Below are 18807 nucleotides of genomic sequence, written 5' to 3'. Positions count from 1 at the left end.
ATTAAGATTAATGCATCAAATTATACTTAATAGAAGCACAAGCAGTGTGTTGATGTTAACATACTGCAGCTGTTAACTAATATCAAACCCTTTAACTACATTAGTTTAAATGACAAAGCTCTTTGATTGTCAGTATCTTAGTCTAATACAGTGTAAAAATTAAACCCAAAATGTTATTGATCTGCACAGCAAGGAAGGAAGAACTACAATAAAATGCAGGGAAGCATGTAGCTAATCACAGCTACTCAGATTACTGTCCTTTTAAGCAATCTTTTTGAGTGCCATTTAAAAAGAATTCTATAGTTTTACTAGTGCTTAATTATGTGTTACAACATGTAATCTACTTACTTTTAGTAAGTAGTAGTAAGTACTGAGAACAATTTGAGATAATATCTGAATCTTTCATCTGCATGTTTGTAGCCAGTAAGACTTTCCAAATCACGAGCTGCCGATGAAAACCCGGACACACAGACAAAAAAAAAAAAAAAAAAAGACAGAACTCTGCTGCAGGTCCAGGTTTGGAGACTTGTGCGTAATTTAGACTGAAGATTTGTTGGAACGGAAACTTCTTTGATTGAACGGCTGCTACTGATAATGCATGCAAGTACTCTGAGTAGTGTTTGAGAGGAATATTTTGCATTTTTACTTCCTCTCATTAAATTGAGTAATATAATAGGATTGTAACTGTACTCTTCCTTGAGGACAGATGTCATGATGACATGTAAAGTAGCAATCACACTGTAAATGTTCCAGTTAAGGAGACTTTGGTCTGTGTATCTGTGTGGGTACATGCTTATGTTGGGTTTTAGGGCCTTGATTTGTATGTTTTTTTTTTTTTTAAATATGTCAATAAAAATAATATTCAAAAGAACAGTTTGGGAATATTGTAATTTAGTGCAAAAATGTGAAAATATCTATATAACATTTTGCAGTAAAGTTAGTAAAAGGTTACGTCAATGATGAAGACATTTATTTATGTTGTTTGACAAATCATTAATTTGCTATTGTTTTTAAGCATTACTTAAAGTAAGGATTTACTCAATAAAGAGACGAAGAGTCAAGTGCATTAATTTTTAACCCTGTGGCTAAAGTGTCTTATTTAGTTTATCTGCAATCAAAAAAGAAATAAAAGAAATACACTGGAAGGAACCCTCCAAACTGTAAACATCCCCCTCTCTAAGCTCTGATTAAAAGTCTTATCAGTCTGTGCCCGAGTTCCTCCCTTTTACCCCGCATGGCTGACGTACAGTAAAGTCTGCAAAGCTGCATCTGGAGCACGGGGAGTGTGCACAAAACCACTGAGACCTGTGCGCACCCGTACTCATCACTCAGGAATTTAATTAACACAGACGAGAGCGTCATCAAACGATGCTAAAACAAAGAACCTGTGGTCTTTTCTTCCAGGCTTCCGGAACTGCGGGGCGACTCTAAGCCATGAAACCACTCAGGATATTTTTCGGCTAATTTATGTTGCCGTTGCGATTGGAAGATGAACAATGGACCTCAATCAATACCGACCCCCATTGTGCCTCGGCAAAAAAATAAATAAATAAATAAAAATAAAAAAAAATCTGACACCGTGTGTTTCCTTATCGCTCCAAACTGCTGTGGAGAAGGACAAGAGTGCTGCATTCTGCCTTGATGTTTAATGGTGTGTTGAACTCGGTCCAGTATTGACTCAGTCCTCCCTTTGTGCATTCCCTACCGTTGACCAGTCCACTGAGGGAGTAATCCTTTCCTGCTTTGACCTCAGGCCAGGCTTACTGCTGGCTAGTTTAGCCAATGAACAACACAATCAAATAAATAAATAATACGGCAGTTGGCATTCTCCACAGTCATCACTTATCAGGCCGTAGGGAGGGTTGACCCCAAACACTGTTGTGCCACAACCGGGCCCGGTCTCCTTGGTAACAGACTGTCTTGTTTGAAGTGAGGTGCCCGGGGAGCCGTGGTCATACAGTAACAGCAACTCGGCCGTGGATTTTCAATGTCTTCCATGTGTGTCGTTTTTTTTCGAGTCCGGTCATTTCTGCGCTGTTTAAAAAGAAATATATAATAAATCCATAATGTTTCAAACGCTTTGATTAGATGTCTAACTACCCCGAGCAAATGCTTCTGAGGTGTAACCAGAGATGACGGACCACCCTTTTTGTGGGCCGGTGCTTTGTAGCTCCAAATGATACTCATTACCCTGTCTAAGTAGACAAGTGAATGGTACTAGAAACACACTATGCAGTGATCCTGCTGTTTGACTGAGGTAGCAAAACAACTGCACAACTGCTGTGTTATTATGGGGCCTCATTAAGTGAGGAGAGAGTGGGAGACGGGGAGAGGGGGAGAGAGGGAGAGCAATAGAGAGAGGGCCAGCGAGAGGCAGAGCAGAGGAGAGGAGAGGAAAAAAAAAACAACACAAGAGAGCGATACAAACTGTATTCTGAGGTGATAGCAACACACAGATGCCTTTCCAGCCAAAATGAAGACTATGACTAAAGAACCCAATTAAGGGCTTTCTTAGGGGAGCCATCTTGGGAGGGGGATGGGTCTTCCTGGGACATGAGCCCTGGGCTACATCCTCTAATTAGACAGAGCGAGGGGGGAGGATCTCTGCCTGTCACTGGGAGGGAGATGGGGTCCATGGGGTTCCACATGTCAGTCCCAGAAACAAAACACAATTACTCTCACATTTAACCACTTCAGTCAGGGACAGACTTTGACTAGGGATGCTACAGAGCGTCCCTCCCTCCTCCCCCTTCCTCCCTTGCTCCTTCCATCCCTCCCTCCCGTCTCCCTCTCCTGTGCTGCTAGATATGCCACTTCACAAACACGGAGATTTTTTGAGGACTAAATTTTCTCCCGCATTTTTTCCCGCATTTGCCACACGAGAAAGGCGAGAGAGACGATTGCGCGCTCTCGTGTTTTTTTTTTCCCACTGAAGTGGAGGAGCGAATCACAAAATTGCCTTTTAATTGACCAGTGTCGTTCAAAAAATTCCTCGCTGAAGAGTTAAATTACTTTGCTGTTGCAGTGCGCGAACATTGGGAAAATTCGAGGGGGAATAATTGTTCTAATGCTGTTTATTCTGGCCTCCGCTGCATTTTGTTAACATCAACGGCGTAATAGACACTTGAAAATCAAATCACTACAGGCAGCAAATTAAACCTGCAGTGATTTTTTTTTTCTTCTTTCCCTGAGAAGCGCTTAAAATGGCATTATCAAAGTTGTTGGAAAAGTCAACTAAGAAAAAGTAAAAGGAGACACGTTTGAGGGAGAGATCCGGTGATGGATTCTAGCACAGCGCGCCGAGCGTCTCCTCTTTGTTTGGATTTAACTTTCCCCAGTGGTGCAACACAGGAAAAAGGAAAAAAAAAAAAAAAAGAACAGCTCAAAGGCTTCTGGGAGTTTTTGTCATGTCTCCCTCCAGACAACGTGTTTGCATGCACATATCAGACCCTGGGAGAGACAGACACAAAGACAAATACATACAGCACGCACACAGATGTACACACACACACACACTCACACACACACACACGCCCGCACTGAGAAAGAGAATATCCTCCCAGGATCATTAGGTCTGTCATGCTGTCTAATTCTGATCCACCTACAAAACTAGAACACCACGATCGCGATACATCACTCGTCATCTAAGGGTGTTTATGTCCCCATTTACAGTGTGTGTACAGTGTTGTACGTAATTATAAATAAGCTTAAATATTAATGATGGCGCCTCACATGCAGCTGTTTTTTTTTTTCCTCCCCCCCCTTTTCTTTTTTCTAATTCATTGTTCTTTTATTTTGTAGTGCAACTTTTTTTGAAACGGTGACAGAATCCCGAGCACCTGGGGTGATGAAGAAGAAAACAAGTTGTCATATAAAAGGGAGAAAAATATATATACAACTTTCAAACGCGTGAAGAGCTGTCACACTTGGCAGATCAAGATATTCAAGAGGATATGGGGTGTTTGAGAGCCGCTTGGGGACAAACACGCCAAGCCGCCGCCTTTTTTGTGAGACACTTTTGGGACGCGGGGCAGTTGGGGCGTTTTTCGGGGCATATTTTAAAATTCATGGAAGAAAAGACAACTTCTTGGGAATTAAGTCTCCGTGCTGCGTGAGGAGGATTCTTAAGATTTCGCGAAAAAGGGAAAGCGGGAAAGAAATATTGTTGTTTCTTAGGATGATAAACTTTAGCAATTCCCGCGTTATAATATTCTAAGTCTCCCTCCTTTTTCTCTCCCACTGTCCATCTCTCGCTTTCTGTCTCCGACACACGTTTATGACATGCATGGCTGTTTACACCTGCTGACCGTGAAGCCTATAAATATGCTTAATTAAAACAGTGGAATTGGTCACAGCTTGGCAATAATGGCTATCACACGGGGAGAGGAGGATCTCATTTGTGTGTGGAAGTAGAACATGATGCAGATGTGCTCCTGTCACTTTCGGCACTCATTAAGGCCGGGGAGCTTCGGATTGTCTTTGAAGGAATCCTTTTAAAAGACACTCCAATTAAGGTACGTGTCCTGCGGGCGTCTGAGGAGAGAGGGAAAGCAGTCATACGGCACCCCGGTCCTTCCTTCCACTCCTCCATCGACTTAACACATGACTTACAATCTCGTGTCACTTCCAAGGAATGATAATGAAATTGGAGGATGGAAAAGAGGTGGGGTGGAAGGCGAGGAGGTGGTGGGGGGGAGAAAAGGCAGCCCAGCTTAAAAGAAACAAGGGAATCTCACGCCGAAAATGTCATCTTAGCTGTTGTGTAACTTCAATCTCATTGTCTCGTCTGTGGAGGAATCGGGATCGCTGGGAGTGGAGCCTGTCCGATTGCGGGGCCCCTCCAGTGCACGCCGCCGCCGCCGCCGCATCGCTGGAGGAGCTGAACTTGCGCGTTTCTCCACAAATGAACTGCACTCAGAGAAATGTCAGATTTAAGCTGTGGCTAATACTTCGCACCCATCAGTTAATGAATCTGCCTAATTAATCCAGCCTAGCAGCATTGTCAGTGGCTCAGTTCCCTCTGCAAGTGTGAAAAGCTACTGTATCTGAAGCAACCGCGAGGGGAGAGGGAAGTTTATTATCAAGTTTCACATTGCAGTGTGGCCTTCGCGAGAACCCGGAGAGATTTTTTTTTTTCTTCTCTTTCTCATAAGGGGGCAGCTGCTTTTAAAATGACAGGACCGTGGAGCTTATTTGGGAGAGAGGAAGCAGGAAAAGTCTCCTCGTCTCCTAGTTGCTCAAGGGGTGGGCAGTAGTTGAGGGTCAGGATGAGCGCTGCACAGCCAGCCCGCTTGCCCTCCCCATCAGCACCTCATGAAATATCTAGACTTTGCTCCATATTTTAATGGGGTGAGGGAGAGGAATGCGCAGGGTGGAGGCTGCATGAGCATGTGTGATGGTGTAGGGGGGTCCTCTGGAGAGTTACGAGGGGAATGGTGGTCTATGCATCTCAGTGCTTATTTTTTTTTTTTGTCTGTGGAAGAAAGAAGGGGAGAGGAAGAGAGAGAAGGAGAGCAAGAGAGATTATTCTCCTTTGGAATCTGGATTCTGGGGCACACAGGCCCAGGAGTCAGTCAATCTGGCCAGTCTGAGGGGGGCGGCCGGGCGGGGGGTCCTAGGAGGGCTGATTAGACGGATGCTCTCCCATCATCCATCTCGACAGGCTGGCGAAAATTGGCTAGCCCCTCGCAGGGTAGAGTTCACGGGGGGAGGCGGTGGGGGAGGATGTGGAGCGGTGCACTGGATACCTGTCACAGCCTTTGGTCTGTTTCAGGATCTCAGCAGCAAATTAATAAAATATCGTTCCTGCTTCCCTTTACCTGCCGTGGCAGCTCTCCCTCTCGCTGCTCCGTCTCCCAGCTTGCACTGGCCCTTTGACCCCTCCGACTACTGTGAGAGATGAGGAGCCCAGGCAGCCGGCGAGTGGGCCAGAGTGTCAGGGAGAAACAGGGAGAAAACTCCAAACTCAAGACCTGGCAAAGAGAGAGCGCTTCCACTTCTCTCGCTGCTGGAAGACAGCTCCACTTCAGACAGACTGACAAACGACTGCCCCGTGTCAGTGAGACATTTTGAAGTGTGATGCATGGGAAATGGCAACCGCAAACAAACAACCACTAAAAACAAGTCTCCAACCTGCACTGCTTGTTGGAAGGCTTAACTGTAAGCTTACGTCCGGCGATAATGCTGGATCCCTGAAAAACATATGGAAACTTCGAGTTGGTCACAGCAAATAAACTCAGCACATCGTGAACGTCTCCGCATGCACGCACACACTATATGAACTAGATACGGCGTGAGCACTCGCCCGCATGGGACCGCCTTTAGAGCGCGACACAGGTTGAGCATAATGATCGCCTTATCCCCAAAGCTCATTCCTGCTCGGCTTTCATAACCCCCCGTTTCACAACAAAGTGCCATAGGTCTTTCATGTTCTACTTTTGTCTCTTCGCACGCGGTGTAAAACAATATAATCATGCATGAAACAACACCTCCGGGAGGCGGAGATCACTTCATTCCCAAAAATGTCAAACACAAAAAAAAAAAAAAAAAAAAAAGTAGGAAAACATCCGCAGGTTATTTGAGATTGTTTACAGGTACGAGCAACAACCCTTCGCTGTATAGAGAGCACCAATGAGAGATGAAAATGTGATAAAGAGGAGGCCTTGGCATGAATGAGCAGACTCCAACGTTGGCAGTTCGGAGGAGCGTGAGGCTTGTTAAATAACCTTCTCCGTGGTGGAGCTGCATGTTGGTGGACGGCGGATTGTTTTATTCATGGTTGCCGTGCTCAAATGACCAGCAGATAATGATCACACTCACCTTCCTCCTGGCAGACACACGCCTCTGTGTTTACAACCTGAATCTCAATATGAAAATCGTTGCCGATCAATGGGCGGCCGAGCCCTGGATGCTTCCTCTGGCTACCCGTTAATACATACTGCTGCTAATCCAAGTTTCTGGGGTGGATGCACTTGAAGGATGCGGTCTGCTTTTTTTTTTTTTTCTCCCCGTGCTTTTAGGCGAATTAAGAACAATTTCGCTGATTGGATTGAACGCGGTGCTTATAGACTGCTCATGTTTTAATGATTGCTTCAGAAGGCGATAAAAAAAAGAGAGATCTGGATATGAGAAGTGCACCATGTGCACTGTAGAGGATCCCCCAAACAAAACAGAGCTGCTTGAAAACACCACCGCAGTGAAATAATATAATAAGGTCTCTTTCATTTTTTCAGGCCCTCCAAGGACCTGGGAGAAAGATTGCTAGAAAATGGATTATCTCTCGAACATTGCGAGTTCATAAGTCCAACTACTAACTTTGTTGAAGGGCAGATACGGTCTCCCAGAGGACAGAGCTCATATTTAGCCATGAGGCCTCCTCTGTGATTAGGAGGGGAGATGCAGGCATATTGACTCAACTGTGTTTTTGCCTCTGCACTGTATGTAATTACCTCTTCAAAAACGAACATTCCACTAATCCTCTAATTCCAGATATTTTAGTGCTCGGCTGGTCTAATAAGCAAATCAAATCATATCTGCACATCACAAATGAGTTTTGGAAACGGACTGAAATAATTCCGTCTGAGTCTCTCATCCCAGCCGGGACGGAGGGGACAGCCGGAGTGCAGGCGAAGTGGTGTTTAGTGTTTGTTAAGCTGTCGTGTGTGATTAGCGGTCGTGCTTTCAGGCTGTTGGCCTTTTTTTTTTCCTTCAAATTTTGCGCTCAGCTAGCCCGAGGCTCACCTGTAACTCTGTCTGGAAGAAGAACTTCTGCGGGCACTGCGAGCAGTCGTAGATCTTATCCTCCTGGCCGTGGGCTGAGAAGATGTGCTGCTGGAGCTTGTTGGCGTGGACAAACACTGCGAGGAGGAGAGGAGACACGGGGACAGAGGAGAAGATAAATTTTATTCAGATTTATATCAAAAAAACTTTCGCTCTAAGACGCCTCTGCTCCGCCACTCGTTGTCGGCTGTGTGTAAATTGGAGCGGGGCCTCGCTGCCTGCATTAAGGGAACAAAGGCAACGGCGTAATTGCATCTGCCTGAATAAAAATTGAAGACAGACTATGTCAAATGGCAAGGAAAATTACTTAATTACAAACAAATGAATGCACTATCAACAATAGGAGGGGAAAAAAACCTTGTTATGAGATATATAATTGAAAAAAAAGCACGGAGAACAATTTAGATGTTAACAGTGAAACTAGAGTGGTCACATTCGTGGCACTAGAGTGAGCGAATGCATAATGTTTTGGGAATAATGATGCTCTTTATTTAGCGCTACTGTGGGGACAACAAGCCGGAAAATAAACAACCACGAAAAAATTGGCATGGCTTCAAGTGCAAAACATGGCCTCCATTAGTCTACATAGCTAATTATATTGACAATATAAATATTCATGGTGTTGCACTACTTATTCATGCAGACTCAGACTCCATTCACTGTCATATAAACACACAAACTCGCTGGCACTTAAAACATATACCATACATTTGTGCTTTAATTAAGCCATAGTCCACGCTGGAAAGCCAAGGGGGGATGCAATTGTGTGTCTTGAGTGTATGTGTGTGTTTGTGTGCCAGTGTGTGTGTGTGTGTGTGTGTGTGTGTGTGTGTGTGCATCCTCCAAGGAGCACTTCAAACATGCCGTTTGTTATCCCGGACCCTTGTGCTTTAAGGATGGCTGTCTAATCTCAAAGGTCTGGATGCTCTGGAAAAAGTTAGCATGTGGGGGCTTCATTTGAATTTCTTACGGCTCAAAATAACTTTTCTTCTAATGCGTGCACCGTGGGGCCAGGAGGGGGGGGGGAGCACAGCCACAAAAGGTGAGGTGTCTGTCGGAAGATGGCTTTGGGGTCGCTGCAGCCCCCGTGGCGGGGCCTCTGCAACATTAACGTGTCCCAATTTGAGCTCACCTGGGAGAGCGGTTATTAATTATTGAGCCGCGCACACTCGAGACGAACTCGGCTTCATTGAATGTCACACTCCTGACCTGGGAAATAAAAGTTTAGATTCAAAGCAGACTCACTGGTGGGGTGGATGCCTGCAGACTGCTAATGCCTGGGTGACAGCTGTCTCTGGAACATGGCGGCGTGTTAACCAGGAAATGAACAAACCTCCGCTAATGAACAAACAACCGCTCCATGGTCCATTTCTGAAACTAACGACCGCGGCAACATGACGACGGACACAATCCCAGATAGATGGCCTCGTTTTTTTTTTACAGTCGGTTACAAAACGTTTACCCTCAAGGTTAAGGCCTCGGCAATCACGCGCACTTGTGCCTCTGTTGTGCTGCGAGAAAGATGACAATTTTCTTTGTGGGGGATACATGCTCGGCTAAGGGGAGAAAAAGCGCTGATAAACAATAGCTTTTCTCTTTTGCTGTGTTTTGTCTGCATATACTGTACAGAAGCAGGTCACAGCAGCTGCAGGAAGCCTTCATTATGTCTTTGGCGAGAGGAGGAAAAAGTCAATACAGCAAAAATAAAAATGGATTTGAGACTTGGGGGGCCTTCAAATACTGTACAATAGGGCACAACACTACTGAGATGTCATGGTAGCTGTTTCTGGCTGTTTACATGTGTATCTGGTCCGGCTCCAGTCAGAGACACGTTTAATCAGTGAGATGCATTTATAGCTGCGCGTTCATTCATTCATACACAAGCATGCGAGTGTGAGAGAGCCTAAAATGCGCTAATGGGCAGGTCTCCTGTAAGGACAGTAAATAATGAATGGACCTGAAGACTTAAATGGAAGCCCAACAACTTTTCAGCTAATTTATGTACAGCAGCTAGACATTTTAAAATGCCCGGGCCATATTTATGACTGCTAAAGATGATTGGGAAACGCGGGCGTTTTAAAATAAAGAACTCTCTTTGTCTTCATCATCGTTCCTCAAATTAGCATGCAACTTGTATTAAAAGGGGGAAAGCGAGGGGGGACGGAGAGTATCGCTATTTGGCAGCGGGAGCCACATGCGAGACATGCCATGGCACCGGCCCGTTCAGAGGAGAGACAGCGGCAATGTCTTCCAAGAGGGTTAAAATGAGGACATAGAGAAACGAGGAAGAAATAATCCAAAGCCACATCCAAACAGGATCAGTGGCTGGCCATTGTGTCTCTCCCTGCTGAGAGCAAGAGAGAGAATAAGGGAGGGTGAGAGAGAGAGAGAGAGAGAGAGAGAGAGAGAGAGAGAGAGAACTTTGTGGAGTTTGTTGGCCGTGGAGCCAGAGCAGAGCGGAGCCGAACAGAGCGCTGAGCCGGGTTGGGCGTCAGGGGTGTCAGGGCTGAGGGGGCTGAGGGGCCAAGGTCTCCTCGCTGTGGGGGATATTAAGCCCTCTGATTAGATCTCAGGGGCCGCCCATGGCAGACGTCTCCTTTACTACAGGCCCCAGCTCATCTTTATTTTGGCAGGGTGGTGCTCTCTGCAGGCTGCACTGCACCAATACTAAGCTGTTTGTGCAGGGGAGGGAAAAAAAAGTTTATCCTTTTTTTTTCTTTTTTTTTGCTCTCTCCCCCCTTTCTCCCTTTTCATTTATTTATTCGTCTAGCCTACATGTGTTCGTTTCTGCTTAATCCAAGAGTTCACAATGCAGAGGCTGATCCAAGTGGTCTGAGGCAACACACACAAGTTGATTCGGAGCTGCAAGCTGATAACTGGTAATTTTGAGTTAAAGCTTAGCCCTGTGTTTTTTTGTTTTTTTTTGGTGGTGGTGGTGGGGGGGTAGCCGGGATAATTCTAACGACACGCCAGCAGAAACGCGGGCAGCAGCTAAACAAAAAAGCCAATTAAACTACTGTATTTGTCAGACTGTCGCGGATTTGAAAGCGGAGCATCCTGTAGTTTTTCAAGTTTGCACTTCCTGCTGTGACATAAGTTGACGAAAAAAAGCATACACACATGCACACACACACACACACACACACGTACGACTTTCATCAGGCACACTTTCTTCTGTTTTGTTTGTCTTAAGCACATATTCCCAATCACAATTTCCACACCAGCCCTCGCTGCTGCTCCTAAGGGTGCAGGCAGACACTTCTAGCTGCAGGCTCCCCCACTTCTGAAACCTGTCAAATCTGTCCTGGGAGAGTCAGCCTCTCTCTCATCATCCAGGGGCTTATGGACCTCTCTCCATTTACCCTCCCTCCCCTACACAGCTCTCTTTTCCTCCTTCTCTTTCCCCCCCTTTCATCTCACATCCAAACTTGCCAGTTGCAACCTTCTCGGCTTCCTCCAAGTTTTGTCTCCTTTTCTCCTCTATTTTGTCTCCCCTCGTCTCGCGTCTACGACTCTCTTTCACCCCCCCCCGCCGTACACTTTCCGGCGGTCTGTTTTGTGGCATGATTGGTCCTCTCCTCGCTCCCTTCGATGTGGATTGAGCATAATCAGGTGTGTCAAAGAATGACAATCACTCCCCGCCCTCCCACCGAGTTTCAGGTCATGCGGGGGTGGATCAAACCAGAACACGGGCATCGAGTGGGGATGATCTTTCAAACAAAGAGTAACCTTGTTAATCGAGTGAACTCAGTGACCCGGCCACCATTACTGACGCCACCTAGTTTGATCAAAGTTTGGCTTTTATGTTCAGACTCATTATTTCTCTAATAGGGATCATTTTAATCTGTAAATAAAGTTTTCCGCGATAGTGCACAGAGTGATTCATCAACAGCGTCTCAACCGCACTATAAAACAAAACCGGCTACTACGAAATGTCACCTGAGAATCTTCCCATGTGCAGTCTTGAAATACAGTACTTCATAAGTTTGTAGTTCTACTCAGCTACATTTCCAAGCGATAACAACTCCTTTTTTTTGCTGTTAATTATCAGATTAAAAACATACAAAATTGGAATATGATGCATCGGTATAGATTGAACAGCCTAACCGTATATAAAATGGTTGATATTAGCTCCAGTTTGAGCAAATTATGAAAAAAAACCCCACTGTGTATATGTTAATACATCACAATCAAGTAAGATATATATTATATTGTGCATATGGGGAGTAATTCTGAACAATGATTTATTCATAGATGTTACACTTAAATTCATTTAAATACTTCAAACTTCCTTTGAATTATGTTTATACGTGGATAATTTGTTTTGACAGTTACTTTTTAAAGGTCACATACATGAAGTTTACATACTGTAGCCTCTGCGGTTGATGTCAAGGAAGAATTACAGTTTCAAGATCATTTTGAATAAAAGACAGACATTATGTCACTGGCCCTCTTGGGTTATGTTTTTTTACTCATGTACATTTGTTTGTTGGTTAGTGACCAGGATTGCACAAAAACTGCTGAATGGATTTCCACGAAACTTGGATGAAGGTTGGATCTCTGCCCAGAACAGACCCCATTTACTTTTGGTGCGGATCCAGACAAAGGGACAGATCTTGATGAAAAAACATCACATGTAAACATCAAACGTATTTCCTTGCGGGAGTCATCCCAAAAGGATCAATAAAGAGAAGTCTTTAGGTGGGTGGTATCTGTGAGTGAGTACAATTTGATGCTGATCCTAGATGTGGTGAGTCTAAATTATGGTTAAGCAGTTAGAATAATTCAAGATTTGGGGTGACACCGGGCTACAGAGTTTGATATTTAGTTGGGCTTGATTGAATTAAAGGAAACTGTTGGTCCTTGATGGAGGTATACGCTCTACTGAGAGCCATTCTAGTTCAGTAATTACTCATCATCCCTGAGCAAAGTGCTACAAGTGAAAAACTTTAAATCAGTCATTCTTTCCTCTCAAACTGTGTGGGATAACAAACAAAATCTTGTATCAGTATTTTTCAGACTCATTTGTATCATTTTGACAAAAATCATAAAAAAAAAAGTCTCCTTACATTTTACTTGAAAATCAAATGGCCTTCCCAAATAAAGTTGTACATAAAGATTATTGTAAGGACACAGGTGGGAGTTAAATTTTTCATTAAGGGAGTAATCGAGTATTTTAACTTTCTTCATTCCTAATTCTTCCAGTGCATTTCATATCTTATCTAAAGGTAACAACGAGATCCATCACATTAAGCCTGCTAACACCACCTAATAATGTACAGCTAGTTCATGTCAGGGTGTACAAGAATTGTCTTTTCTTTACTGTTTGCTGGCCTCGACTTGAAGAAATATATTCAAGGACAGCTGTCAGCCAAACTCTCACTTCCTCCTTTCCCTCTGAGTGCTCTGACTCCAGTCTGCCTGTCCCCTCCATCCCCAACAGAGGGAGGCCTTTCAGTCCATCCGCACTCTCCACAGCCTGCCTTCCCCACCGCCGTAGCCCTTCGCCCATCTGTCTGTCTGCACTGCGACCACTGTCCTGAGGGTGTACTCTGTCTCCCCCTCCTCCCTCCTCCCCTCCCAGCATCCTTCTCTCTCATGCGCCGTGATCGATATGGACGCGGAGGGAGAGGGGGGACCTGTCTGTCAAAGCCGGCGGTGGAAAATGAAGGCTCAGATGAAGGAGGCATGCTCTGTATATTAAATGCCCAGACCCCTGTGAGGGGTGGAGGGGGATTCGGGGTGGGGATATATCAATAGGCTTCTGCTAAAGGAGAGATAAGGCCAAAACAGCAACGAGAGAAGTAGAGCGGAGTGGAGGGAGGGGAGTGGAGGGAAAGGAGAGATGAGGAAAAATGAATAGGGAGCTGAGCAGCGAGGTGAATGAAGAGGTTAAAAAAAAAGTGCGGCTCTTCGAGCAAAAATTTCTAAAATGCGAGCTAATGATGTTAATTGGTGTAATAACTGGAGGAGACACAAATGAGGTTTTTTGGGGGCGGGCGGATGGACAAAGGGGAGGGGGGGGTGCAGGAAGCGCACAAAGACGGAAATGAGCTGAGGACCCAAAAAATGGCGAGGAAGAGTAAAGAGCTGAGAAGGGAGAAAGAGTGAAGAGCTGAAGTTAACGACTTTGCAGATTTCATTATAGAGATAGTTAACCCTGTTGACACTGAAGGAGGGCGCTATCCTCTCAGGAGGAGTCCGGTCCTTCCACCTCCACGCACAGAGACAGATGAGATCATTACAGCTATCAGCACCACTGCCATCCACAATTAGCACATCTCCTTTTCTTTCCCCACTCCTCCATCCCCCCATCTCCTCTCAGCTCACACTGTCTTCCCCCCTGCTCTCTTTCTCGCCCCCCCCCCCCCATCACCTCGTGACACTCCTCTAGCCTTGATTTGGAGGCAATTTGACTAAATAAAAAAGCCACATGCAGCAAACTGCTCTCAGCTTTAGCCGAGCTGCTTGCTTGACCTTTCCCAACTCATTTAGAACCCATTTGGCTTTTTTCACGTAAGGCAAAAAAAAAAAAAAGTGCACGGAAATGCAAAGCTTTGCATATTGAAGGTGGAGGTCTTTGAAAAGTTAAGATGCACATAAAAATAACTCTTTCATTTTTGTATCTTGTCATCAGGTCCATTTGGTTGCTAACGCACGATGCACAAATGCTCTCATGCGCTACAAACACATGCGCTGTACGCACCTGTAAAGCAGACCGGACACTTGAAGGTTCCTCCCATGCCCTCAAAGCTGTGCTCGATCAGGTGGCATTGAAGCTTCGCCGGCGAGTCGAATGACTGACTACAGAGCTTGCATTCATGGTTCAGTCCTTCCTCTGCAGAGAAGAAACAACAAAAAACAACACAGGAAAATCGTAAGAAGGAAAATAAGCAGAGCGTGAATGTCAAGAGGCCTCGTTTTCTTTTCTTTCTCTCTTTTTAACTTTCACATGAAATTTGAATTAAACAAATTTGTGGCAAAAGAGTCCCTTCTGTGATTTTCATGATTCAGACAGGAAGAAATATAACGTGTGATCTGCTCCCATCAGGCAGAAATTAGATGGCCAGCCGGGGTCCTAATTGCTCAGACGAGGCCTCGCACTTTGAGCATGGTGAGCGTCATCTTTTTTTTATTAACTCACATACATCGACAAAATCATTTTCTTTTTTTGTCAGCGTCTGCAAATCAAAAGCGGATTCCAAAGAAATCAAGATGAAAGTAGGGCAGAAGGTGAATCAAAATAAATCAAGTGCAGAGGGACAAAAAAAAAAAAAAAATCATTCATAAAAATAGTTTCAAAAACCCCTCATTTTAATGTCACCAAACCATCTGATCACTGTCGAGTCTCATTTTACAATGTGCTCACATGTCAACAATTTGAACACGGAGCATGACAGATTCCCAGTTTATCTGCTTGGCATTAGAATTCCCTCCACGTCCATCTAAACACACCTCAGCCGAGGCCACTGATGGCTTAAATAAATGTCGTTCAGGCTGCGAACCTGCACACTTGTCGTTTGCAGCACAACGATCTGCTGACTCAGACTTCCAGAGAACTGCCCATCTCCAGTGCGTCAATAAAAGGCCTATACACTCTGCCACGGGGGCCAGACTAGTGCTCTATCAAACTCCTGCCAAACCTGACATTAGGCCAGCAAATGCAAAAGTGTGTGTGTGCGTGTGTGTGTATGTGGGGGTGGGTGGGTGGGGGGGTGTATACACCGGGGACTCATCTAGGGTTTATCCCCAGGTCTCTACGGCCCAGTGCCCACTACATAGGCCCTGGGTACCAGAAGCACAAATACGCAATCCACCTAGCCAGCTGTGCCCGGCTCGAGCCCTGGAGGATCCGAGTGGAGGGTTAATCGAAGGCGCTTTAGGCAAATCTGGCTGAATTTGTCAGCTGGAAACCGGTGATGTGCATTAACATAGTAACCTGCAACGGATGAGGCACCTCCTGGGCTGGAAATTCAGCAAACTTCCCTTCTTTTATTTGTTTTTTTAATCATCTATCCATCGCTACAAACTCACCTGAAACTGACTTTTTGTGTCAGGTTAGGTTTGTATGTTTTGTATATGTTCGCTGCTCAACATCAGTTTTCTATTTTTCTGTTTAAAAGTTGTGCTAAAAGCTGTGACTGATAAATTCCGTATGATAACACAAAACGCGTAAACTTGCCTCTTCATCTAAGGTGTAAAACAGAGGTAGTATTTCTGCACCCATAGATTGATCCTGACTTACTCTGACAACTGCAACCCACTGACCCCTGATATTTCCAGGAAGAGGGGGGAATGGAAACATCTCCCGCTGTGCCAAAAGAAAAAATAGGATTGTGCATATTGAACCCTTTACAGTAACACAGGACCTCACGTTCTTTTACTATCTTCTCTCAGTAATATAAGCATATCGAATACAAAAGGTGGTGTCTACGGCGTTAAATCAAACCCAAAAGTTCCCACATGACTGTCTGGTAGAGGATAAAGGCCGATCAAGGTAGCTCATTCTAAAAGAGAACAAGTCGATGGTGTGTTCTGCAAATGTGCATCTGACAGATGAGATATTGTGTAGCCTACATGTGCATCTAAGTGTAGCAGCAGGCATCAGCAAAAGAACAGGGGGAGGAGGGTGGCACGAGGGCATCCACGCAGCCGTGCAAGAGGATCAGTGCCCTCTTTGATCACCATTCAGTTTGCTTTGTCTGTGTGAGGGTGTACACTAAGGTCAAGCCTGCTGCAGGGTTCACAGATCTGTTCTGATGCCATATGCGCAGCCCTCGTTTGACCCTAGTGCACAACGCCGTCCCTTCGGAGACCTGGCCTGCTTCATTATGCATATAACTCTGCACCTGCCCGACTGACCTTGTGTGCGTGCGTGTGTGTGTTTATGTCTGTGAGCAGGTGCACCAAGGGAAAAATGGTGAAGGGATGTTAATACAGTATGCTTCAAATTTGAAGAATAAGGTTCGTGTTGTTCTATGTTTTTACCGACTGCCTTAAATATACATAAAATGACAGTGTGTTGGTCTTTCTCAGAATGTTTCTTTCTATCTTCCCCACACTGACCCATGTGCTTTGTTTTCATGTATATATATATATATATTTATGTATATTCATATATATATTTCTTTTAATAAGGATTCAGTAGTTCATGAAAACTGCTACTTTTGACTACATTAAAATAGATTAATACACTTGTAAATTCCAACTACGGTATGTATTTGAGATTTACACGTGTATTTGTGGACAACGAGGGAGCCGATGAGTTACGCCAAGACACGCAACATTTGTTAGTAAGTATAATTCAACCAACTGAACACCCCTCGCCTCACCCTCTGTTCACGGATACTGTAGGAAATGTTGAACTCCCCTTGAAGAGAACCCTCTGTGGCTATAAAAGGCTCATTGTAAGGTGGCAGGAACACAACGATTCTTGGTTTTGGGTGACGATACACTCACGGCATGAACATCACAGTCCATCTCTGCCCCTAAATCCCTCTAAAATCCCGCACGCTGGACCTTTAATAGGATTCATTGATGATGGAAACATTTTTAATTTGTTCAAGATGACTATACATTAAGTGATATGTATTCACATATAAAGTTCAACTACATTCTTCATGTGTTTATGTACAACCCTGAACTGAAAGAGTGCTGGGAAACAGAAAGAAAGAGAGAGAAAAGTGGTTGAGGGAGAAACAGGGATTCATAATGAGTAAATTGTGCTCTGTTATCCCCTGTAAAGCAGTATGAGCAGGGCTGGGTTTGTATTCAGCAGTGTAACAGGGGTTGAATCAAGCTGGCAGCCTGTTTCTTAGTGAGAGCCAAGGGAGGAAGTCAGCTCGCTCGCCCCTATAGCTGCCTCATTGGGCTGAGGTCACTTCCTGTCGCTCCCCCGGCCCTTCTCCTGGGCTGCCCAATCAGCACGGCCCTGCGTGAGCCCCCACCCCTCTCTGCGCGCCGAGCAGACTCTGGATATAGTTACAGGGCCACGGGGGACTGTCAGCCCTCTCCCTCTCCCCCTCCTCTCTCCCTCTCTCCCTCGCCCTCCTCCGACTCTCTGTTTCCGAGTCTCCCGAGTGTTCTCCGCTGCCACCACCCTGTCCCTCTGCACTCCTAAGAAAATCCTTTAGATGAGAGCTGCTCCTGCGACTGCTCCCTCTAAAGCATCCCTGACACCAGCAAAGTAAGCCCATCTGCATATCCACAGGGCCTTGCGTTCCTGTGGCTCATGGTTTATGTATTTCACAGCTCCTTAAAACACAAACGCCTAATATCTCTCCCATGTGGAGGACAGGAGGGGGAGAGAGGGAGAGAGGAGGAACAACTCTCAAAAAGAATGGTCTTTATTTCGCGGCGCTGTTTACTTTTTAAAAAAAAATTTTTTATCCGGGCTGAAGTTCACGTGCTGTTGAAGGTTGTTTGGGACACTGGGGCTCGCAGGTCTGGCTCACGTAGTTTAGTGAACTCTTTATGTAACCCAGCTGCGGCATATTGAATTCTGTAAGTTGAAGGCGGTGAATTTGATGGACGTCTTCGTTCGCTGAGTGCCAATCAGCCGACAGACTGCAACTAAAGTAACTAAGACAGTCCAACTTTCTGATAATAGTGTGTAGTTAAGTATAACGCAGGGCATTGCTTAATTAAAAACTCTCCCTCAGCTTATTCCGTTCCAACACACCACTTCCCCCACCACCGCCGCCGCTGCTGCTGCTGCCCCTTACTCTATTTAAACAATTCAGCCGAGGAGCCGCTCGAATTGGAGGGGAATTCAGGATCACTTTTAGCATTTGGCTTCGGAAGAGAAAAAAATAAAAAAATAAAAAAATCTGATACTTAGATTTACACTCCTCTCTCGGGGTTCAGTGAAATGGTTCTCTGAAGCTCACTCTGAGAGGGACCCATGCTGCTTGTGTCGCCAAAGCAGCACACTCTAACAAATGATATTAAGGACATCAATCAAGGCACTTCTTTGCTGAAAGTAATGAGTAAACAAGTGGGGGAACAAATTGAGAATATTTAGTGGGC

General features: G+C 45.0%; 1 protein-coding gene across 5 annotated transcripts in view; it reads right to left on the bottom strand.

The window, feature by feature from the left end:
• LOC119011579 (zinc finger protein 521-like) overlaps nucleotides 1-18807 on the bottom strand; it is a 94981-nt gene that overhangs the window by 5100 nt on the left and 71074 nt on the right. For all 5 annotated transcript variants that reach the window (XM_037084826.1, XM_037084825.1, XM_037084821.1 and 2 more), the window contains 2 exons: nucleotides 14486-14617; nucleotides 7741-7856 (listed from right to left, as the gene is read on the bottom strand). In XM_037084826.1, coding sequence (XP_036940721.1) covers nucleotides 7741-7856; nucleotides 14486-14617 — 248 coding nt within the window. The remainder of the gene's footprint in view (nucleotides 1-7740; nucleotides 7857-14485; nucleotides 14618-18807) is intronic.

Source organism: Acanthopagrus latus, chromosome 21 (assembly GCF_904848185.1).
Source record: "Acanthopagrus latus isolate v.2019 chromosome 21, fAcaLat1.1, whole genome shotgun sequence".
Lineage (NCBI taxonomy): Eukaryota > Metazoa > Chordata > Actinopteri > Spariformes > Sparidae > Acanthopagrus > Acanthopagrus latus.
The sequence above is the reverse complement of the archived record's forward strand: the minus strand, read 5'-3'. Positions and strand labels throughout refer to the sequence as shown.